This window comes from Spermophilus citellus, assembly GCF_964194105.1.
Source record: "Spermophilus citellus genome assembly, chromosome: 13".
NCBI lineage: Eukaryota > Metazoa > Chordata > Mammalia > Rodentia > Sciuridae > Spermophilus > Spermophilus citellus.
In genome coordinates this window covers 101,682,393-101,704,609 of record NC_138193.1, presented here as the reverse complement: position 1 = coordinate 101,704,609, position 22,217 = coordinate 101,682,393, and the positions used below count along the sequence as shown (strand labels likewise).

General features: G+C 41.2%; 1 protein-coding gene across 1 annotated transcript; it reads right to left on the bottom strand.

Moving 5' to 3' along the window:
• Nucleotides 1-971: 971 nt before the first annotated feature.
• MATN3 (matrilin 3) lies at nt 972-20,892 on the bottom strand (the record flags this gene model as incomplete). Its single annotated transcript, XM_081264403.1, has 8 exons — nt 972-1,031; nt 2,124-2,230; nt 8,190-8,315; nt 10,566-10,691; nt 12,317-12,442; nt 13,096-13,221; nt 15,803-16,369; nt 20,679-20,892. 8 exons carry the CDS (start codon nt 20,890-20,892, stop codon nt 972-974), a joined length of 1,452 nt encoding a protein of 483 aa, XP_081120529.1.
• Nucleotides 20,893-22,217: the final 1,325 nt, after the last annotated feature.

Sequence of the window (22,217 nt, the reverse complement as noted above, 5' to 3'; positions counted from 1 at the left end):
TTCAATAGACAAAATTAATGTGAATTAACAAAAAATGGTCATGACATTAACACATAAAGATAATAACTTTATTATTATAAACAATTCAAACCAAGAAAGAATTGAGTGCTACACAACTTAAAGGACTGTTTTGTTCTAAAAGTTTAAGCTGTAGAGATAAAGTATATGTATCAAATATATAAGTGAAAAATGTTATGCTTATTACTAACATTCAAAAAGTCATTAGATATTGTTGCTTATTATACCAATTCTACAAACATATCATGTTATCAGTTGATCCTAAAGTAAAATGATAAAATAAATTTAGGACATTTTGCTCTTGGTAAAAAGTTTAGCACCCTAAATTCACAACTAATGCTCTTTAGTCATGCATTTCTAAGACCAGAATGAATTAAAAATTGCATATAATATTTACTTAATTAACTACGTTTAAATATGTGTATTACAATCCCTTGATCAGAGTTTCAATAATACTCCTGCAAAAATTAGCAAAAACCAAAAAGTGTTTAACAGTTCTAAATTATATTAATTTCAATTTTAATTATATGAGCTTTTCATGTGGAAATACTGCATACCATTTGCACTCTTGGTAATAAAATGATTTATTTTATAAATATTATCAAGAGAAAATATATCTTAAGTTTCCATTGTGAATATGATTATCTTACTAATATAAACATTTAAAATTAAATGGATCAATTAGTAGATAATTTTAAAAATTGAACTTTTTATTCTACTTCCTACCATTTCACAGTTAGAGCATAGAAACACTAAAGTTTTCCCTTAATAAGAATATGCACATTTATTTCCTTGGAAAAATGATACCGATTCTCCAGAAAATCGTCATACTATTTATCTGGCAATATTCAAGCATTTATAATGGCAAATAATTAGCAAGAACATTGAAGATACCAGTGTGCAAAAGTATATTAATTGCACCAAGTTTTCTACATTTCCACATTTTGAGCAATCTAACGATGTACTTGTCCATATTCATTTATTTGCAGCTTCTGCAAAATGTCATCAAGTAGCTAGTTGTTAAGGCCAACACCATTTATTTCTACACATTAGAAAACAAGCACACTTTTAAACACTTTTACACAAGATAAAAGAAAATTGTGTCCTAGTATAAGTGAGGAAAAAGAACTAGACTATTTTCTCAGCAAAAGTCTCATCTAACACTCAGAAGTTCAATTCTTTTGAGATCTTGATAAAGTCAGAACACTGCAGTGGTCTTCAGATATTTTTGCTCATATGAAATTCAATTGGACAAATACTTACTAGTAAGATGGATAAAGGGAGCAACATTTATGAATTCTTGATTAAAGGAATTATTGGTCCTCTGGAAATTTTGCTTTTCTAGAAAATGCATCTTATTAGATTCAGGGTAAGAGAGAGGTGTGCTTTTCTTGTGTAGTTAGGAAAATGAAATGGAAATGGAAGATCTTCCTGAAATGGAAGATGAGAAATGAACATGCCAGCAGATTCCAAGTAGCATCTTGAGCAAGTGAAGTATTTGGAAATTGATTCAATTTGAACTGAAAAATCTGCATACTCTTAAGTTGTACCAAGATCTGAATTCCACTCCTCTAAGGTAGCAGAGACAGAGTAGTTAACTTGAGCTGGGCTGAGAAAAAGTACTTTTTCTGTTAGTATTTTGAAGTGTTGGTTTTGAAAGATCCTAAGACAGTATCATGTTACATTTTAAAATCTGTTTTTGAACACCTGGCTAGCCAAAGTGTGGAATCATGAAATCTGAGATATCACACCTCATCAGTCAGCTGATTTGTTCTGCACAGATGCAGATTCTGAACTAAGATGGCCATATAAAGGAAGCATAGGATAATTACCTCATCTGTTGAGTAAGAGCTCAATTTGGAGCATACATGCCATGGAAAAGCACTAGGAAATGTAATAGTTACGCAGCTTTTACATGTAAATATAAATGGTCTATTAAAGTATTTTAAAGAACTCTAAATTGAAAAAAATGTATATTATTGCTGCTTATCTTAAAACAACAAATAAGGCCCTTGCCTTCGTAATGTCCTAAAACATTTGGCTCATTTGTAGTACTTCCACTGGCTTCAAGAAGAAGCAGAAAACCTTCTGGAAAGGATATGTTTGGTGTTCAGTCTCTGGAGATAGGAGCTGACCTTCTCCTGGTAAGCTAGTGTGGCCTCACACCCACATGCATCTTCAGTGGAAATAAGTCTCCGTGCCTCTTCAATGGCTACAATGATAGCACATAAAATGTTATGGATACCTAAAAGTATAAAAAATCAGGAAATATACAACTCAATGTTACTTTTTTTTTTTTTGGGGGGGGGGGGTTGGTACCAGTAATTGAACCCAGAGGAGTTCAATCCTGAGCCACATCTCCAGCCCTTTTTGTCGTTGTTGTTGTTGTTGTTGTTGTTTTCTGAGACAGGGTCTTGCCAAGTTGCTTAGGGCTGTGCTGAGTTGCTAAGGCTGACTTTATATTTGTGATCCTCCTGCCTCAGCCTCCTGAGCCACTGGAATTCAGTATTACTATTTTTAAGACTTATTGAAATGCATTTTCCAGGAGGTAAAAGGATATAAAAACAAATGGAAGAGGAGAAACTACTTTGGAATAATGACGTCAAGGAAATTTTTGTATTAGGAGATACAAGGGAAATGTTTATAATTGTCAAAGTCAGGTGATGATTATATGAGAGTTCATTAAATAATTCTTTATAGTTTCATGATTATCAGAACTCATCAACAATATAAAGAAAATTTCTTTTAAAGATTGTATAGGAGATACAGAGACAAGACAATCTTCTTCTGGTACTATGTCCTCACTAATGTCCTCATTTGAAAAGAGAACAATAACTCACCACTTGTATGGCCAAAGTACTTCAAAGGTTAAAACCAGATTATACCTGATTTTCTATATAGGACTTTTAATTTATTAAATGGTTTGATGAGAGTTCTAGTTTTTACCCCAAAATACTTTAGTATTACAAATTCAGATATATATTGACATTTAAGTAAGTGTGAGAGATTAATAGAGGTAACTCTATTTCTTTCTGTGATTCTGTGAGGCAAACATTCCTGTTAAATATTACAGCCCTTATAATTGCAAATAGAAATAAGCATAACTTCCCAAGCCTGAAGACTGCTGTCTAATCTTCCAAGTGAAACTATTGCCTGAGGACAGAAAATGCTCCTTGGCTCCCATATTTTCTCTCATCTTCTACAAAAATGCAACATAGGCCTGGGGGACCATAAATCCACTTAATTAAATGCAATCTATTTACTTGTCTGAATCCTATTAAAACCTTTTGGGACCATCCAGCCCAAATCCCATCTTAATCAGCCTATTAATCAATCAGTAAGCAGAATATATCTATTGAATATCACCAACATGCCTATCATCCCTGTGCAGAGTACAAAATGGGTACATATGATACATGTCCAATCTCTTGCCTAATAGACTCTAAGCTCTGGTGGAGGGTTGGGGGTCTGTCTCAGTGTGATATTCTAATTAAAATTCTCTATAGAAAATTGCAAAACAGTGATGTAGCAAATTTGAAACTTGAGAGATGGACTCACTCACAATAGCATCTAAAAGAATAAAATACATAAGCGTGGTTTTTTTTAAAGTAGAAGACATAAACTCCATGTTAATGGATTGGAAGATTGTTAAAATGGCAATACCTCCCAAATTTGATCTGTAAATTCAGTACAATGCCTATGAAATCCCTGCTGACATTTGTGGAGAAATTGACAAAATGATCCTAAAATGTATAGAGAAATGTAAGGGACCCAGAATAACCAAAACAATCCTAAAAAGAAGGAAAAAAAAACTGAAGAACTCATACTTCCTGGTTTCAAAATTCTCTACAAAGCTACAGTAATCAAGACAATGTGGTGTTTGCAAAAAGAAGGCATGAGGATCAACGGAATAGAATTGAGACTTCAGAAATAAACTGTTTCATTTATGGTCACTTGTTTTTCTTTTTTTTTTAAAGAGAGAGTGAGAGAGGAGAGAGAGAGAGAGAGAGAGAGAGAGAGAGAGAGAGAGAGAGAGAGAGAATTTTTAATATTTATTTTTAGTTCTCGGCAGACACAACATCTTTGTTGGTATGTGGTGCTGAGGATCGAACCCGGGCCGCACGCATGCCAGGCGAGCGCGCTACCGCTTGAGCCACATCCCCAGCCCGGTCACTTGTTTTTCTTTTTTTTCTTTTTTTTTTTTTTTGTTTTTTTTTTATCTTTCTTTGTCTTTTTTTTTTTTTTTTATTGGTTGTTCACAACATTACAAAGCTCTTGACATAACATACTTCATACATTGGACTGAAGGTCACTTGTTTTTCAACAGGGTATCAAGACAAGTTAATAAGGGAAAGAATATCTTTTGAACAAATTATGCTGGAAACCTGCATAGCAATGTGAAAGGAATAAAGTTGGACACTTACCTCACACCATATGTGTGTGTGTGTGTGTGCATGTATACACATGTATATATGTAGCTCAAAAAAAGACCATAGACCTAAACAATATAGAAGGAAGGAAGGAAGGAAGGAAGGAAGGAAGGAAGGAAGGAAGGAAGGAAGGAATGGATGGATAAAACTAAAAACTCTTAGAAGAAAACACCAGAAGTAAATCTTCATGACTTTGACCTATCAAACAGTTTCTTAGATACAATAACAAAAGCACAAGATGCAAAAGAATAAATAAATTGAACTTTATAAAATTAAAAGCTTCTGTGCATCAAAAGACACTTTCAAAAAATGAAAGGGCGGGCTCGGGTTATGGCTCAGCAATAGAGTGCTCACCTAGCATGTGCAAGGTCCTGGGTTCGATCCTCAGCATCACATAAAAACAAATAAATAAAATAAAGGTATTTTAAAAAATGAAAGGGCAATCCATGATATAGGAGAAAAAATTTCAAATCACATCTCTGCAAAAATTGCAAATTACACATTCCAACTCAATAAAAAGATAGAAAATCAACTTTTTAAAAATGGGAAAAGGGCTTTCAATAGACATTCTTCCAAACAATATATAAAAGTCGCCAACAAGCACATGAAAAGATGGTCGAGATCATCAGTCACTAGGGAAATACAAACAAGAACCACATTAACTAAAAAGAGCATGCTACAGGGACACTGCTACATCGATGTTCATAGCAGCACAATTCACAATAGCAAGACTGTGGAAGCAATCTAGATGCCCTTCAATAGACGAATGGATAAAAAAAATGTGGCATTTATACACAATGGAGTATTACTCTGCATTAAAAAATGACAAAAATCATAGAATTTGGAGGGAAATGGATGGCATTAGAGCAGATTATGCTAAGTGAAGCTAGCCAATCCCTAAAAAACAAATGCCAAATGTCTTCTTTGATATAAGGAGAGTAACTAAGAACAGAGTAGGGACGAAGAGCATGAGAAGAAGATTAACATTAAACAGGGATGAGAGGTGGGAGGAAAAGGGAGAGAGAAGGGAAATTGCATGGAAATGGAAGGAGACCCTCAGGATTATACAAAATTACATACAAGAGGAAGTGAGGGGAAAGGGAAAAATAATACAAGGGGGAGAAATGAATTACAGTAGAGGGGGTAGAGAGAGAAGAGGGGAGGGGAGGGCAGGGGAGGGGAGGGGAGGGGGGATAGTAGAGGATAGGAAAGGCAGCAGAATACAACAGACACGAGTATGGCAATATGTAAATCAATGGAAGTGTAACTGATGTGATTCTGCAATCTGTATACGGGGTAAAAATGGGAGTTCATAACCCACTTGAATCAAAGTGTGAAATATTATATATCAAGAACTATGTAATGTTTTGAACAACCAACAATAAAAAAAAAGTTTGCAGTACAAAAAAAATAAATTAAAAAAAGAACCACATTAAATATTGCCTTACCCCATAGGATGAATAAAATTTAAAAAAAAAAGATAGACAGTAGTAAGTGTTGACAAAGATATGAAAAATTAGAAGCCTCATTCACTACTGGTGAGATTCTTAAATGGTGTAGCCACTTTGAAAAAGAGTCTGGCAGTTCTTTAAAACATTAAACATAGGGCTGGGGTTGTGGCTCAGTGATAGAGCACTTGCCTCGCACGTGTGAAGCACTGGGTCCAATTCTCAGCACCTCATCTAAATAAATAAACATCCATCAACAACTAAAAATATATATATTAAAAATATATATTAAATATAGAGTTCCATGTGACCTAGCAATTCTACTTCTAGGTATATATTGCAAAGAAATTAAACCATATGTCCACACAAAGACTTGTATACTAACTACTGTTCATAGCAACATTATTCATTCCAGCTGAAAAAGTGGAAATAAACTATTCATCAACTGAGAAGTGGATAAGCAAAATGGGATATTTCTATGCAATAGAATATTATTCAGCAATGAAAAGGAATAAAGCACTAATGCATACTACAAATATGGATGAATCTGGAAAATAGCACACTAAGTAAAAGAAGCCAGTCACAAAGACCGCAAAGCATACCATCCATTTATATGAAATTTCCAGAATAAACAAATCCATAGAGGTAGAATTAGTGCTTGCTAAGGAGAAGGGGCTGGGAGGAATAGGGGAGTGACTGATAATAGGTATAGGTTTCTTTTAAGGTTGATAAAATTTTCTATAATTAGATAGTGCTGATGGTTACCCAATTTTTGAAATACTGAAAACCAATGAAATGCATACTTCAGCACAGCAGTTTTTGTTTGGGCATGTAACTCAGTGGTAAAATGTGTGCTTAGCATGCATGCAGCCCAAAATTTGATTCCCAGAACCAAAGACCAAAAAGAAAAAAAAAAGAATAAATGTTGTGATAAGTAAATTACCTTTCAATAAAAATTGTATAGGAAGGAAGGAGGAAAGAAAAGGAAGAAAGGAAGGAAGGAAGCAAGCTAGCTAGCCAAAAAGATGTGAATGTAAACATTAGAGCTCTATACCTAGAAAAAATGAACCCAGCCTGATTCAACTTTTCAAGCCCTCGATAGTGTCCTCTTTTTTCTAAACACACACACACACACAGTACTTACTGCATGCCCTTTAGTTAACATTTGTGTTATGCTCTCTCACAATGTTAAAATGTCCCTATTTGGAATTCCTACCTGAAATTTGTCTCCAGTTTCTTCCTCAGAATCTAATAGAGTACAATTTGTTTAACAGTAGCTCCATAAACACTGCTGATGGAATAAATACATGAACCTTAAAAAAATAAAATGAGGTGACAGCCTAAACCATTAAAAAATCATGCTGAATTCTCCACTTTCCAGGAGGAGAAATTAAAAAAAAAAAAAGATTGATTTTTCTGAAAATTACCCACACTTACTCGAGTTCTAGAAGCAAGCTGATCCTCATTATCCTTGCCCTTCACAAGAAATTGATTCATACTTTATTTCACATGAAATAATACCTTCAATGAAGAAATATCTGCTGAAAAACTACTTTGTGTACTGTGGTACAGGCTAAAAAGTACAGATAAGATCACCACCGTTGGGGTTGGGGATTACAATCTGCTAGAGGATGAAAACACACAGTTACCAGGGGCTAGGGGAGTAGGAACGGGCAGTTATTGTTTAATGAGAACAGGGTTTTAGTTTGAGATGATGAAAATGTTCTGGAAATGGATAGTAGTAATGGTTGCACAGCAATGCAAATGTGTTGAATGTCAGTGAACGGTACACTTAAAAATGGTTAGAATGGGCAGGGCACGGTGGTGCACACCTGTAATCCCAGTGGCTCAGGAGGCTGAGGCAGGAGGATCGCAAGTTCAAAGCCAGCCTCAGCAACAGTGAGGAGCTAAGCAACTCGGTGAGACCCTGTGTCTAAATAAAATAAAAAATAGGGCTGGGGATGTGGCTCAGTGGTCATGTACCCCTGAGTTCAATCCCTGGTATCCCCCCAAAAATGGTTAGAATGGTAAATTTTGTGTTATGTATGTTTTACCATAATTTTAAAAATCAGACTTAGGTAGAGATAGTAATTAGAAAAAAGAAAGAGAAGAAGTTGGAATCAGATCATGAAAGGTACACTGGCAGAGGAAGGTAGTGTTTCATTATGTAGGCAATTGGAAGCCAGTGGAAGATTCTGGCCAGGAGAACGGTTCAGAACTTCATATGGAGAGAGAACAGCTTCCTCCTAGATTTTCCTACCCAACAGAATAGGCTTGAAGGGCCTGTCTTCACCTGAACATGTCTTCTTGTCCTCGTTCAGTGTGTAGCCAGGAAAACAGTCGCAGTGGTAGGAGGCTGCCCCGTCACTCACACACACGTGCTGGCAGCCGTGAGTGCCCAGAACACACTTGTTCTGGACTAACCAGGAATGGGGCAGGAGAGAAACAGTCACACGTTAATTAAATATGCAACTAAAAACAAACACTGGGAGAAATAATCTTCAGTTTGGTCCCGACCAGTGCTGAGAATGAATCCTTCAGCAGTCAGCCACAAGCCCCATATTCCAGGAGAAAGCCTCCTTCCCTCTCCACCTCCCATCCCTGCGGCTCACCTTTGATCACAGACATTCCCGCCAACCCCAACCGCTCCCCACCATCTTCTGCAGTCTAATGCTGCCTTCTTTTTTATTCCTGTAGCACTAAGTCTCAATTATATTCTAGAACTTACCTTGGACATTTCTGATGACTGTCAACATCTCCAGTATCTCCAGCTTATCATGGATCATTACCAAAAATAATCTATTAAGGACTTTATTGCACTTGGAACTAAGTGTGATGCTACACAAAAAGTACTGCATTGAACAAAGACCTGCTGTCTATAGCTTATAAAATGGGACAGAAAACAGTGACCTGGAGACACATAGGAACACATACACACACACTTACAAACACAGAGAAAAGTGATAGCAACGTTATTAATAACAAAGGTGATATATATGACTGGACAGTGAAGTATTTATCATCTATCAATAAGTAACATTTCAAGGATGAAGACAGTTTGCCCAAATTTAAGTGGAGAGCAGAGGAAAGTGCCACATCAGTCCCATGTCCAAACTGGCCCAGGACAAATGAAAATGCAACTCCCCTTTAAAAACCAAGTAAGTTTTCCTGGAGACATGGGCTCTTCCTCTGCCATTACAGGGACCAAAGTGTTTTATTTGTTCCCTTCTAGCTCCCCTCTTAAATCCTCATTCCAAGCTCAGAAACCTTCCATGGCTTAATATTGCCTAGAAAATAACTTTGCATGAAATGCAAGGCCCTATGAAATGTATTCATAAAGTGCTTTTCCGGTCTTAACACGGATATTCCCATCATCGATACATTTTAGATTTTTTTTTTCAGCAAAATGCGAAATAGGAGCTGACTCTATTTTCCCCTTATCCCAGCTTGGCATTTACTCTACAGATAGACACTGGATCTGCTTCCTGCTCGGGCCCTGCCTTGGGACTCCACATCCAACCTACAAGCCTCCTATCACCCAGTGCGGGGAAAGCAGGTCCGTGGAGCCATCTGACAGTCATGTAGACCAGCCTCATCATGGCACTATTCCTTATTACTTTAAAACACACGTATACTAACTTGCTCACAATTTTTTCTCCTCCACTCATCTTTGCTGTCAGGTTCTTTGTACAATGAGATAATGGTCAAAGGCACAAGTAACTCTGGGAACATGCGATCAAACTCTGACTCTACTACTTACAAACCAGGTGACCTGAGCAAGTTTTTCAATCTGCCTATGCCTCAGTTTCCTCCCAAAGTTGCTATGAGGATTAAAGGCATGGCTTTGTGTATAAAATGCTGCAAATCATGTGCAGCCCACAGAAGGTACTGAAGAATGCTGCCCGCCATTATCTAAGAGCATTACCTCAAGAGAGGGAAAGTTAAACAAGATCTAAAAAACATTCAGTATGCCAAAACGGGCACTACCTCGAGAGCTTGGAATTTCTCTCCTTTAGGACTGTTCTGACATTTATGAATGCCACCCTGTTCTGCCAGTGAGCCTAAATCAAATTAATGAGGATTAGCAGTCGTGGTAGGGCTCATCAGCCAAGTCATAAGGCTCAGATTCACCGAAGATTGATCAGCTAGAAACTGTCAGGGAATGTCCACTTCAGACTTCCTGGAAGATCTGTGTGGGTCTAATTAAGGCATTTACAAAGTCTCCTTTACTAAAATGATCCAGCTTTAAGATTAATGTTACAGAAACGTTCCAGGCCAAGTTTTAACTGGAAAAAGATCAGTTCAGCCTATCACACTAAATAGTTACTGTCCAACCGACTTCCTCTAAAGTCTCCTATTTGCTTAAAAGGTCCCCAGTGTACAGGGCTATAAAATTTTCCTGGATAAGGATCTAATATTTAATTAGCTTTTCTCATATCCCCCACTCCCTACGCATTTCCAGTAATTTTCTGAAGTGATCTATGTTTGCAAAAACCAGTGAGCTCACCACCCTCTGAGCATGTGTGCCTTCATCCATAAGCACCACAGAATGCCTGAACCCGGTCGTGCTTTAAATTACCACTAAGAACTTCTCTCCCAGCAAATTGCAAGTCAATTTCACCACAATAGGAAGAGTCAAATATGAAAGAATTTGTTGAGTAGACTTTACCTGAACATGTTTTCTTATCCTCATTCAGAGTGTATCCCTCATAACATTCACAGTGATGGGACCCATCTCTGTCATTCACACAAATGTGCTGACAGCCATGGGCACCAACAGCACATTTGTCTCGAGCTGTCAGTGGAAAATCCAGGAAAAAAGGAAATAAAAAGTGAAAGAGTCTTTTATTACCCATAAATAGAAACCTTCTTATTTGCAGCTAGAAATATATAAGAGGAAAACTTATTGGAGGCTAGTCAAAGCTGTCAGTATTATTTGCTCTAACTAGAAGTTAGCCGAGTTAAATAAAATCCTGCACACATGATAATTATTCTCCAGTCTTCCCTAGTTCCTTTTCAAAAGTCATCATCATTGAGTTTTTATAATCTAAGATTATCATAAATATATTCTAAAGGATTTCCTTTTAGGTTTACTGTATTTACCCTATTCTAGAGAGATATGAACAGTTATGTGACTAATTACATTAGATATGGAAAGACAGAATTAGAATTTGAAAAAATTGTAATTCAGCCCTTTCCTGTTTTATTTTCTTTTTTTATGTATCTTTTTGCAGTACTGGGGAATTGAGCCCAGGGATGCTCTATCACTGAGCCACACCCCCAGACCTATTTTTTATTTATTGTATTTTGAGACAGGATCTTCTAAACTGCTGGGGCTGGCCTAAAACTTGCAATTCTCCTGCCTCAGCTCCCCCAGTCTCTGGGATTACAGGAATATGCCACCACACCCAGTAAACCTTTTCTCTTTTATAAATGAGGCAAATAAACAACAAAGAGACCAGCTGATTCAGAGCAGTATCAGAACTCAGGACTCAAATTTTCATTCAATGCACTTACCTCTGTACTACTAAGTTTTAAACTATTTTTTATTTTTAAACTTTTTATTTTGAGATAACTTCATATTTATTAAAAACTTACAAAAATCCAAATAGTTGCTGTACTTTACCTTGCCTCCCCAAATGTTAACAATTTACATAACTCTAGTATGATTATCAAAAACATTGATATGATATGATTTACTAATATGTATAGTTTTTCAAATTTTGCCAATTGTTCTACTAAAGCACTTTTTATGATCCAGGACCCAATCTAGGATCCCACATTGCATTAAGTTGTCACATGGTCTTAGTGTCCTCCAATATAGGACATATCCCCAGTTTGCCTTTGTACCAGAAAATTATTTTTGTGAACTAAGAATGTCTCGATGTTTGATTTTGTGTGATGTTTTTTCATGGTTCTGAATTTTTAAAAAGAATACCACAGACATGCTGCTGTATCCTCTGTACAGGATGTCAACTGATGCATGATGTCACCGAGGTCATCACTAATGATGCTGGCTTTGATCACTTTGATGACTTGAAGATGGTGGTGTCTGCCAGGTTCTCCATTACAAGGTTACCATCTTTCCTTTCGAAAGCAATAAGTATCTTGCGGGATGTTATTCGGTGTTAAATTACTAAATTGTAGCATTTGGAAGGAGTGTGAGGGCTGGGTAGAGAAAAGAACTAACTGAGTCTCACATTCACAGGTGACACATACACGTTACTATTTCTAACTCTTCCAATAAGACTTGGAAATGGGAGGGGGGAAAAAAGCCCAAGGTGACGAGAGAAAAACAGTCCAAGTGCAGGGGTGGGACTTGATGCACTCAGTCGCAGTGCCTGTGACCCAAGTTCCAACACTGGGTAGGCAGGTAGACAGGTAAGTAAGAAGCAGCAGTACAGGCTCCTCCCCACTTACCTGAACAAGTCTTCCTGTCTTCATTCAAGATGTAGCCTTCGAGGCACTCACAGTGATAAGAGCCAGTCCTGTCATTCACACAGATGTGTTCACACCCATGAGTGCCGAGAGCACACTTATCGATAGCTGTCAAATGAGGAGCAGGACAAATGTGAACCCAGGGAGAATAGGCAGTAAGACCTCCTTTTACAGACCTCACTACACAGAGTTAACAAAGCAGGCGGGGCTCCAGGAAGGGAAGTGGCCGATCTGGAACTGACTGGTATTGGCTTTCAGTAACAGACCCCCAGATGTGGGTTGTCTTTTCCCTTCTTTGTTTCTCAATTTCACATCCATAAAATAAGTAGGTTGAATTCAATGATCTGTTTTCTTACTCTCAAAAACTCTTTTCTAAGATTAAAAAGAAGAACCTAATTGTCCTTCTTCATCGACTTGGAATATTCATGCCCCAGGTACCTGAGACCCTCTCTAAATTTTCCTTACTTCTAGAATTCATGAGCATCTATGGTCAGAGAGAGGAAAGGGAGGCTTGTATCCAATTAGAAACAATCTGGGAAAAATGCCAGAAACAGAAAAGGACCAAGAGTTTGGGATCTTTATCATCTTTCCTGTGTCCCTTGTTCCTTTTCAAGGCAAATCATCCATGAGCAACAGTAAACCAGCCAAAAGGCAGTTAGGTAGAAAAGGTGTCAGAGTCAAAGCACAAGGCCCGTCCCACCCCAGAAGAAGAGATCCCCAAATAACAGGGTGGTCAGCCGCTCTCCCGGGAGCAGTCTCACCTGTGCACGTTTTCTTGTCCGCTTTCAAGGTGTACCCTTGGCTGCACTCGCAGTGGTGCCGGCCCTCTCCATCACTGACGCACACGTGCTGGCACTGGTGCGTGCCTAGCGCACACGGGTCCAGGGCTGTGCAGAGGAAGTTCGGGGCCATCAGCGTCAAAAGGTAAAAACATTTCAGATACTTTCTCACGTGTTAAGAAGGCATTGCTCGGCCTGGGATTGTGGCTCAGCGGTAGAGCGCTCCCCTAGCACGGGCGAAGCCCTGGGTTCGATCCCCAACACCACATAAAAATAAATAAATATATTGTGTCCAACTACAGCTAAAAACTAAATATTAAAATATATATATTTCCAAAAAAAAGAAGGCATTGCTCTTTATTTCACTATCAAAATTTGTCATTTGTTGTCTGCCTCTGGCTTACTAGAAATACTCTTAAACTAGAAATGTTACTAATTTAAAATTACAGACCTTGCTAGAAACTCTCTCAAAGGAGAAAGATAATTTTGGACCCCGAGCTGAAGCCAAACACTTCCATCAGTCAGCTGCCTTGATGTTTTACTCAGCTTATCCACATTCCTATGAAAAAGATGTTTGCTTCCCAGCCTCAAGAGATGGGGAGAACAGTAGTGAACAGTGCTGTGAGCAAGTTGACCCATCAAAGCCAGGACTTGGTTTGCAAGGGTTCCACATTTTGTGTCTAAACAGAATTCAATGCAGGCATCCCCCTCAGCTGGAGACACACTCTCACCTGGAGCAAAACACATATTTTGACGTGCACACGATGGGGGCAATCTGGGTAACTGCTTTCTGAACATGCAACATGGGTTCTTGAGATCAGGTATCTACGTAGGCAACTTGGAGACACTGAACTCACATGATAAATACAAATAGGTAAAAAGAAAAGAAGAAACTAAATGAGATTATATCAGCTTAATGGCCTCTCCAGCTTTTTGCTCCTAGAGCCATTTATATCTCATTGGATTTTTTTTTTCCCTAGCAGCATGTTCTGAAAGACGAATCAATGGATTTAGTCACTTCTGAGGGATCAAGGAGGCCTGCTGGAGAAGGCTGGCACTCCTGTGGCAGGTAACCCAGCCTCCATTGCCCTTGGCGGCAGGACAAGGCTAATATTTTCCCAAGAAGGGCCTTTTCATGGAATGATCTTTCCAACCCGTTGACTACAACAAGCTGCCCCTCAGTCTTTTTTCCTTAGAGAGGACGCTCCCCCGACCCCAGAACAGCATGTCTTTTGTACCAGAGGAAAAGCTTGCCACTCACCACTTGTTACTTTATGGCCTTCAAGCCCAACCCCAGGTGCCAGCTCTGACACCCAACTGTGCCACAGAGCGGCATCCTGATGCAGCAACTCTTACCCACAAGCTCGGGGGTTTTCCTGGGAGAAAGAAAGCCACTTTCTTTTTGGAACCCAATGAATACCAAGTAGATACCACCAAGGCCAATGAAGGCCTGAGAAGGCACAGTGTCCCAGGACAGGAAAGAAGAGGAACCCAGCCAGGTCTGGTTGAGATGAGGCCAAGCTTCCCCCAGACCAAGGCTTCTGCTCTCATTTCCCAGCTAACTGGTGATTGCTAGGCTTCACGTCAGTTTAGATATAAATCTCCTCAAGATTTACAATTGCAATTATTGGCTCACTTGCTTGTCTCACCCCCAACCCCAGAATGTTAATTGATGGTTGGGAGAACTATATTTTTTGTCATCAGTTATCAATAAATGCATGCTGAGTAAACAAATGTGGAATAAATTATATAGCAAACAAAAAGTATATATGTTTAGAAATTCACCTGAAGTAGAAATCTGAACCCACTTTCTTGGGTATTTTCATAGAGGGTTTCAAAGAATATTCTCCAAATGATAATAAATAAAACACGAGCCCCACAAATCATCATTCTGATCAGATCAGTGACTAAAAATAAACCCCAGCCCCAGATGATTCATGCTGATGCATCTGGCTGTATCATGCTAAAAATCCCAATGAAATTAGCATGTTCATATTCAAACTACATCCTAAAGGAACAAAGAAATAGAAAAATAAAAGAATGTTGTTGTTGTTGTTGTTGTTGTTTTAATCTCTTCTTTTGTCTCTCAGCTGAACCAAAACCTCAATCTTCCTAGTCCCTAGTCCTCTTACACCACACAGAATAGCCAAAGAAAGAACCCAATCTGAAAACAAGTGTTCCCTAACACTGTGCACACTGACAGTAACAGTGGGATATAGTCCACTGACCCTCCCAGGACAGACACTGCTCCCTGTTTTTCTACAGAACAAGCAGAGTTCTGTTAAATCTAGAGATGGTAAAACTGAAGAAAGTACCTGGGAAAAAAGTGTACTGGGGGATGGAGACAAGACAGGCATCTTGAGGTTTCCTCAACCCCACCCCATCAGGGAACAGCAGGATTATTTATCTTGGGTATTTCTAGACCTTCACATTTCTAATGCAAACATGAAGATTTTATGAGCAAACCAAATATATAATGCAGCTCTATATTTCTAAACCAACACCGTGTGTTTAAGTTGGTAAAAAACACCAAAAAAGCACTGCGTGCATTTAAGTTTTTCATAAATGTCTACCACCACCACCATCACCACCCCTCAAAAAAAGGGGTGAAAAATCTCTTTTTCTCTGGGAACACAATGTCTGAAATATAACATCCTTACTAGCTGGAAGCAAAGACTTACCAACTTACCACAAAAGGTTTCCTGGAATCTAGAGGAGAGTTTCTCAATGACCCCGTAGGTCTCCACATAGAACACATGCTCTTCCAGGGGCTCACTGGCCATCATCTTGAGGGACTCCATATCTGCCCTGTCCACACCCACAGCATAGAGCTCAATGCCAGATGCCCGGGCCCGGGCAGCCACCTCATTCACCTGGTCCTGGGGCCTCCCATCTGTCACGATGATGGCCACCTTAGGGATGTTGGAAGTGGGCCCCCGAGCCCCTGCCTGCACTGTGAAGGCTTCATCCATTGCTGTCTGAATGGCCAGCCCCGACATGGTGCCTGTGGACAAGGGGGTGATTCGTGCTACAGCTTGTTTCAGGGACTGCTTATCTGAGTAGGTCTGCAGCTGGAACTCAATCTTCACTGTACTGGCATAGTTTACTAGGGCCACCCGTGTGTCAGCTGCCCCAATGTCCAGAGTGTCAATGATCCGAGAGACAAAGGTTTTCACTTTGGTGAATTCCAAGGGCCGGACGCTTCGAGAACTGTCGATGATAAACACCAAATCCAAGGGCATGCTCTTGCAAACACCTGCAAAGCAGAACATGGGTAGCAGAAGAGACAAGCAATGATCAGATCACAACCAGAAATGGGACAATACTCACTCCCAGACAACTCTGGGATTCCAGGAGGCCAGACAGAGTAGCACCCCTTAACCACAAAGCCGCCAGTGCCTGCTACTTTCCCCAAATTCATCCTCTCATGGGTGTTTAAAGCATGACAGCTTTCAGAGTCCCATAGTAAGAATTCACATGAAGATGTGAAGTGTCCCCAGACATCTACCTATAAGCTGACTGAGCTCTGAAATTTTGCTTAGAAATCTGATTAAGGTTTTGCTCTCAAGGTTCCTTGTGACCCCTAGGAATCAGTGGATCCCAGCCATGTCCTGGGCACCATGGCTAGCTGAGGCAATGGGAGTTGGGTGTTCCCAAACTGTGTAAAAGGCCCTCAGATCCAGCCTTACTGCACAGTTCCCTGCCCAGGCTTGAAGCAATGGCAGAATTTGAGGCAAGGAACTCTAACAATCTCCTAGTAGCTTCCTTCTTCTATTCCATTTCTAGGGGATGAAAACTGCCCCACAAAAGCCCTAAAGTCTCTCTCCATCTGGTCACCCATTCATTCTTATTTTGGTGAGCTTTGAGTTAGTTGAAGATAGTGGGGTGACAACTTAATGTGATATATGCCTCTTGCACTCCCTAATTTGAGCATGTCTTATTGTTTTAAGGAGCAGAGACTGTGACCTGGCATCTATTCTAGTACCTACTTCACACTCACATAGTCACCTCTCATTCACTTATTCATTCACCTTTTTTTTTTTTTTTTTTGCAGTTCTATACAAAAAAGTCCTATGCAGTCCTATGAAGCCCCGGGGCTAAAAAGGCAAATAAGCCAGACTTCTCAATCCTCATTGTTTACTGTATTTTTCCTACACAAAAGTACCTGGCACACTGTAGTGACACAAATTTTAGTTTTCTTCTTTTCTTTCCTAGTTTTTTCTACTTCCTTCAACCCTATTTGCACATCCCTCTTCCAGTCAGCAAAATCAAGTTCACAACTCAGGACTAGATAAGAAAGAAGCCAGTTATTACACTTCTTTTTCAAGCCAACACCAACACATACTCATGCATATACAACACACACATGTAGTCCTAAGTGGAAATAAAATCTTTGGGCATGAAGTGTAAATCAAGGTTCTTTACTTTTCTAACAAAAAAAAAAAAGAGAGATGATGCTTCTCTAAGAAGGCAATTTATTACTCAATGAGTTGGAAAGAAAGGTGGACTCAAAATAAACTCTTAGGCCAAGCTGTTAATGGAAGAAAAAACCTTGTCTAGAACAAGGATCAAGTCTATGTAGTTTTCTTTCAAGAGCTAAAAATTATCCTCTTGGCTTTCCTCTCTGCCTGGAGGTATTCAATTAAGAAAGCAGCACCTTACTTTCAATTATAATCTAGGGATCACAGGGCACCAATAAAATAACACTGTGAAGTTGTTCAGAGGTTGTTTATATTGTATACATCTAACAGGTGAGATGCTGAGATTCAGGGAGGAGTGAGAACTAGACAGCAGTGAGAACTAGTCAGGACTCAGGTTTCCTGACTTCCAGCAGCGGGGCCTTCCTGCCACACCACCGGTTGCTCCCTCTGAGGCAACGTTTTCCACCATAAAAAAAAAATCAACATTATCTCATATACCTAGAAACGTCCTGCATATTGACTTTGAGCCACCACCATGAAATATGCTGTGCGTCATGTATTTAGTTAAGTCAAAAGGAATTAAAAATCTCTCTTTTTCAAACTCCTCCAGAATTTCACTTCATCCCTTCAGATTCCCATGGATTAGGGGCAAGGAAGAAGAGCTGTGTTGCAAATTCTGTCTGAACAGGGGTCAGGTACTTTTACACTATTAGAGTAAAAAGAAAAAAAAAAAAACATGATGATGGAACCCTGTAATTACCATGCAGTGGTGTCACTTGGATAAATCATGGTTCATTCTTGTAACCAGCATACATGATTCCTTTCTTCTCCACTGAATCCTTATTGGGGGGAGTTATGGGGGTGTGGTAGGCAGAATAATGCATCCCCCACAAAGATGTCTAGGTCCTTATCACAGGAACTTGTACATATGCTACTTTTCCTGGCCACAGGGACTTTCCAGGTATGATGAAAGAGCTTAGGATGGAGAGCTTATCCTGTATTATGCAGGTGGGGCCAATATAATTACAAAGTCCTCTAAAGACGGAAGATGATGGCAGGACAGGGGATGCAAGTGATAGAATGTGAGAAGGATTCAACCTACCATTGCTGGCTTTTAAGAGGGAGGAAGAAGGTCATGAGCCAAGGAACATAGCAACCTCTAAGAAGCTGAAGACAGCAGACAGATTCTTCTCCCCTAGAACCTCCCAAGGGATAGGGATGCAACCCTATTGGCATTTTGACTTTAGCCCAGGGAGATCTGTCAGACTGACCTACAGAACTCTAAGATAATAGTGTGGGTCACTGGGTTGGTAGCTTAGTGGTAGGGTAGCTTGGTGGTAGAGTGCTTGCCTCACATGCATGAGGCCCTGGCTGTACACACACACACACACACACACACATACACACACACACACACGTGTGCCCCGCCAGCATACACAGAGTGTTGTTTTAAGTCACTAAATTCATGGTTATTTGTTGCAATAGCAATAGAAAACTAATAAAGGAGTCTTTGGCCAGGCAATTCTGTGACCAGGTTCCTTCCTGATTTGAACCCCCTCGGCAAGGGGCACTAATTGTTTTTTGAGTCTCCCTCCCAATGACTAAATAGCAGCAATTTGATTCTCAAGAATAAAGTGAATATCTGAGTCTCCTAAAATGTTTTCATATTCACAATATCACCAATTTTTGACAATTTTTGTTAGAAATAAAAGCCCATAGCAAAGTCATGGCAATTCTTGGTTGCTAAAAGGAGAGAATCTGGAAGAGGTGTAGAATGTGGTGTTTATCCAAGAATTATGCTTCAAGATCAGGTTTGAATTCCAGACAGGAAAGATTCAAGGCAGCTTAGTGGGGAAATGGTCACCCAGTGCAGAACCTCACTGTCCCCTCCAGTCCCATGGAGAGGGAGGTGAGCTCTAGAAGCAACTCCACTTCTAGAAAAAGGCTTTGCCAGCAACCCCACCTGGAGCAACCAGCCGAATTGAACCCCTGTGAGCCCTGGCCCCTCTTTGGCCATTTCAAACATGGGAGTAATGCAAGAAAGAGTCCTCTGAACTCCTTCTCAACATATCCAGAAAGGAGGGAATGGGCCAGGCAAAGGAGCCTGACAGGCAGCATTGGTGGCCAGATGAGACAGGACACAGAGAAAATGGTTTGAACAGCCTCTTTCAAACAAGACTGATGCTGGACTTCTTGGTAATGAAGCTAAAATCTTATGTAAACCATATGAAGAGCTTGATAGGTTGGAGCAGTGGAAAGAACCCTCACTTCGGATTTCAGGGACCTGAGTTTTATTCTGAGCTTTGACACTGATTTGCTGGGTCCCTTCGCTTTGATAGGGGTTACCCTGTATCTGTCAGGGGCTGTGTCAGATGATCTGCCGGCTTGGCTGAGCTAGGAACTTTGCTCTGTCTCAGGAATCCATTACTGACCAAAAAGAGAAATAGAACTGATCTCTAAGACTCAGTGTCTTGAGGATCTAAGAGAGCCCAGGTTGGGCCCAGTCAGTTTGAGAACACCTGGTCATGGACGGGAGAACAGGGTTGAGACCAGAATGGTTTCAGACATTCAGGTGGCTTCTCTGGGTCCCTTATTGGCCTCACACGGGCACCCCAAGACTTCCCCTCTACTAAATCCCGGATTCCACTGAGGCAGCTTTAAGGCTGTAGGATAGAATCATCCACAATCCTGGAATGGAAGCAGAGGAATTTCAAGAGAACTAAAAGTAGGATTCCTGGAAGGCTTGGTTCCACTGAAGGGTCGCCTTAAACCCAAGTTGGAGGCAGTCCCGGCGCTGCCTTAGCTGCTACCCGATGCTCCCTGCCCAAATCACAGGGGGAGTTTGAGCTTCAGGAAACCCAAATTCTAGCCCGGACGCACGAGTAACCCTGAGTGTCTCCCCTCCTTTTTCTGCATCTCAGTTTTTCGGCACAGGATTCTCTGGGACCGGAATTCTTTCTCCCGCACCGCTGCCCGTCTGAGGCTGAGATGCAGGACACTTGCCAGAGGTCCGAAGCTCTCCTTCGATGCCCGGCTCCGCTGCCCACCCCCGTCCTCCCATCCGCGGCCCAGGCTCTCGTTCCCTCGGTCCTGCATTCTGTCCCTCTTCAGCTGTGGGCCGTCTCCCGCCCCTCCCCTCTGTACCTGCGCCGCGATTCCCACCTGGCTCGAGGGCTCCGGAATAAGGCGCGCGGGTGGGAGCGGGTCGGCGCCCGGGGCTGCCGGCGGGGCCACGAGTCCCCAGCCTCCGGACGCCCGGGCGGTCCAGGGGACCAGGGCTGGCCGGGGGCGGCAGCAGCAGCACCAACCAGATCAGCAGGAGTCCCGGGAGGTGGCGAGCGGGGGTCAGGAGCGGCATGGTGGGCTCGGCGGGCCTGCAGGTGCGCGTCTGCCGAGTGAGATCGGAGCCCTCTGGGTCAGTCGGGGTCCTGGGACCCGCGCAAAGGCCGCCAATTTAAAGATCCCGCGCTTGCGGCCCCGCCCCCGCCCGCCCCCGGCCGCGACGCCAGGCGAGTTGGGCCACCCCTCCCAGGGCCAACAAGGAGCCTTGTCTGCGCATTCCAGTGGCCGAAGCGGAATGTCTGGGGCGAGGCGGCCAGCGGTGCGGTGGTCACCGCCCGCCGGGTCCGGCTCTGCGCCGTGAGCCGCCTGCGGCTGGGTGGGCTCGGCCAGGTGCCTTCTGGCCTCCTTGTAAAACCTGGAGCGGAGGCAGTCTGTGCAGGAGCGCATGCTGCTCGACCCTCCTAGCCCAGAGCCCCGCGCCCCAGGGTCCCAGCTGAGGAGCCCCTGGGCGCTGCCCGCCCTCTCCGCTCAGGTGTGCCTGCCTGGGGGTTCTTGCAGGATGAAACCTTGGTCCTTGCACTACCTACCTTTCCCCTAGCCAAATAAACTGTATTTTACTAGGAACTCTTGGTTTGGGGGGGGGGGGGGAGAAAGAAAGAAAGGGCCTCACAGATTCTAACAGCATGAATAGAAACGCTTTCATTCGCTTCAAACATCTATAAACATTTGAACTTATATTTCCAGGAGTAGAAAGTCAAACATGCATTCGCCCAAAGAGCCCGGTTAGCTGGAAGGACAGGCTGTACCCGCAGAGGCTTCAAAAAGCCTTCCCTATATCTCATTTCCTCTCCTACAGAGTTACCTGCAGCACAGGGCTGGAAACTGCTCAGGAAACCCTCAAGAACTCAGTCTACTGGGAGGGAAATATGCATGAACGGTGTATCTCTCCAAGGGCACATATGGATTTAGAAAGACAAAGGCCTGGGCAGGCTAAGACGACTTCTAAAATCAGAGGACATTTCAGGTGCAGCTTAAAAGGTGGCATGAACATGAGTTCTAACAGATCCTATCTGGTCTTCCCGCCTCTGCTATGGCCCTTCTACAACCCATCTAAGCAGTTACCTGAAAATCTCTTCTCATACTTATTATACACCATGTTCTTCGTAGATTTTATGCTATACCCAAGAGGTAGAAACAACGCAAGTATCCCTCTTTGGATGAATGGATAAGCAAAGTGTGATATCTGCATATCACAAGGGAATATCATTCAGCCTTTTCAAAGGAGGGAAATTCAAACATATTATAACATAAGTGAACCTTGAGGATATGATGGGAAGTGAAATAAATCAGTTACAAAAAGACAGATACTGTATGATTCCGTTTATATAAGGTATCTAGGGT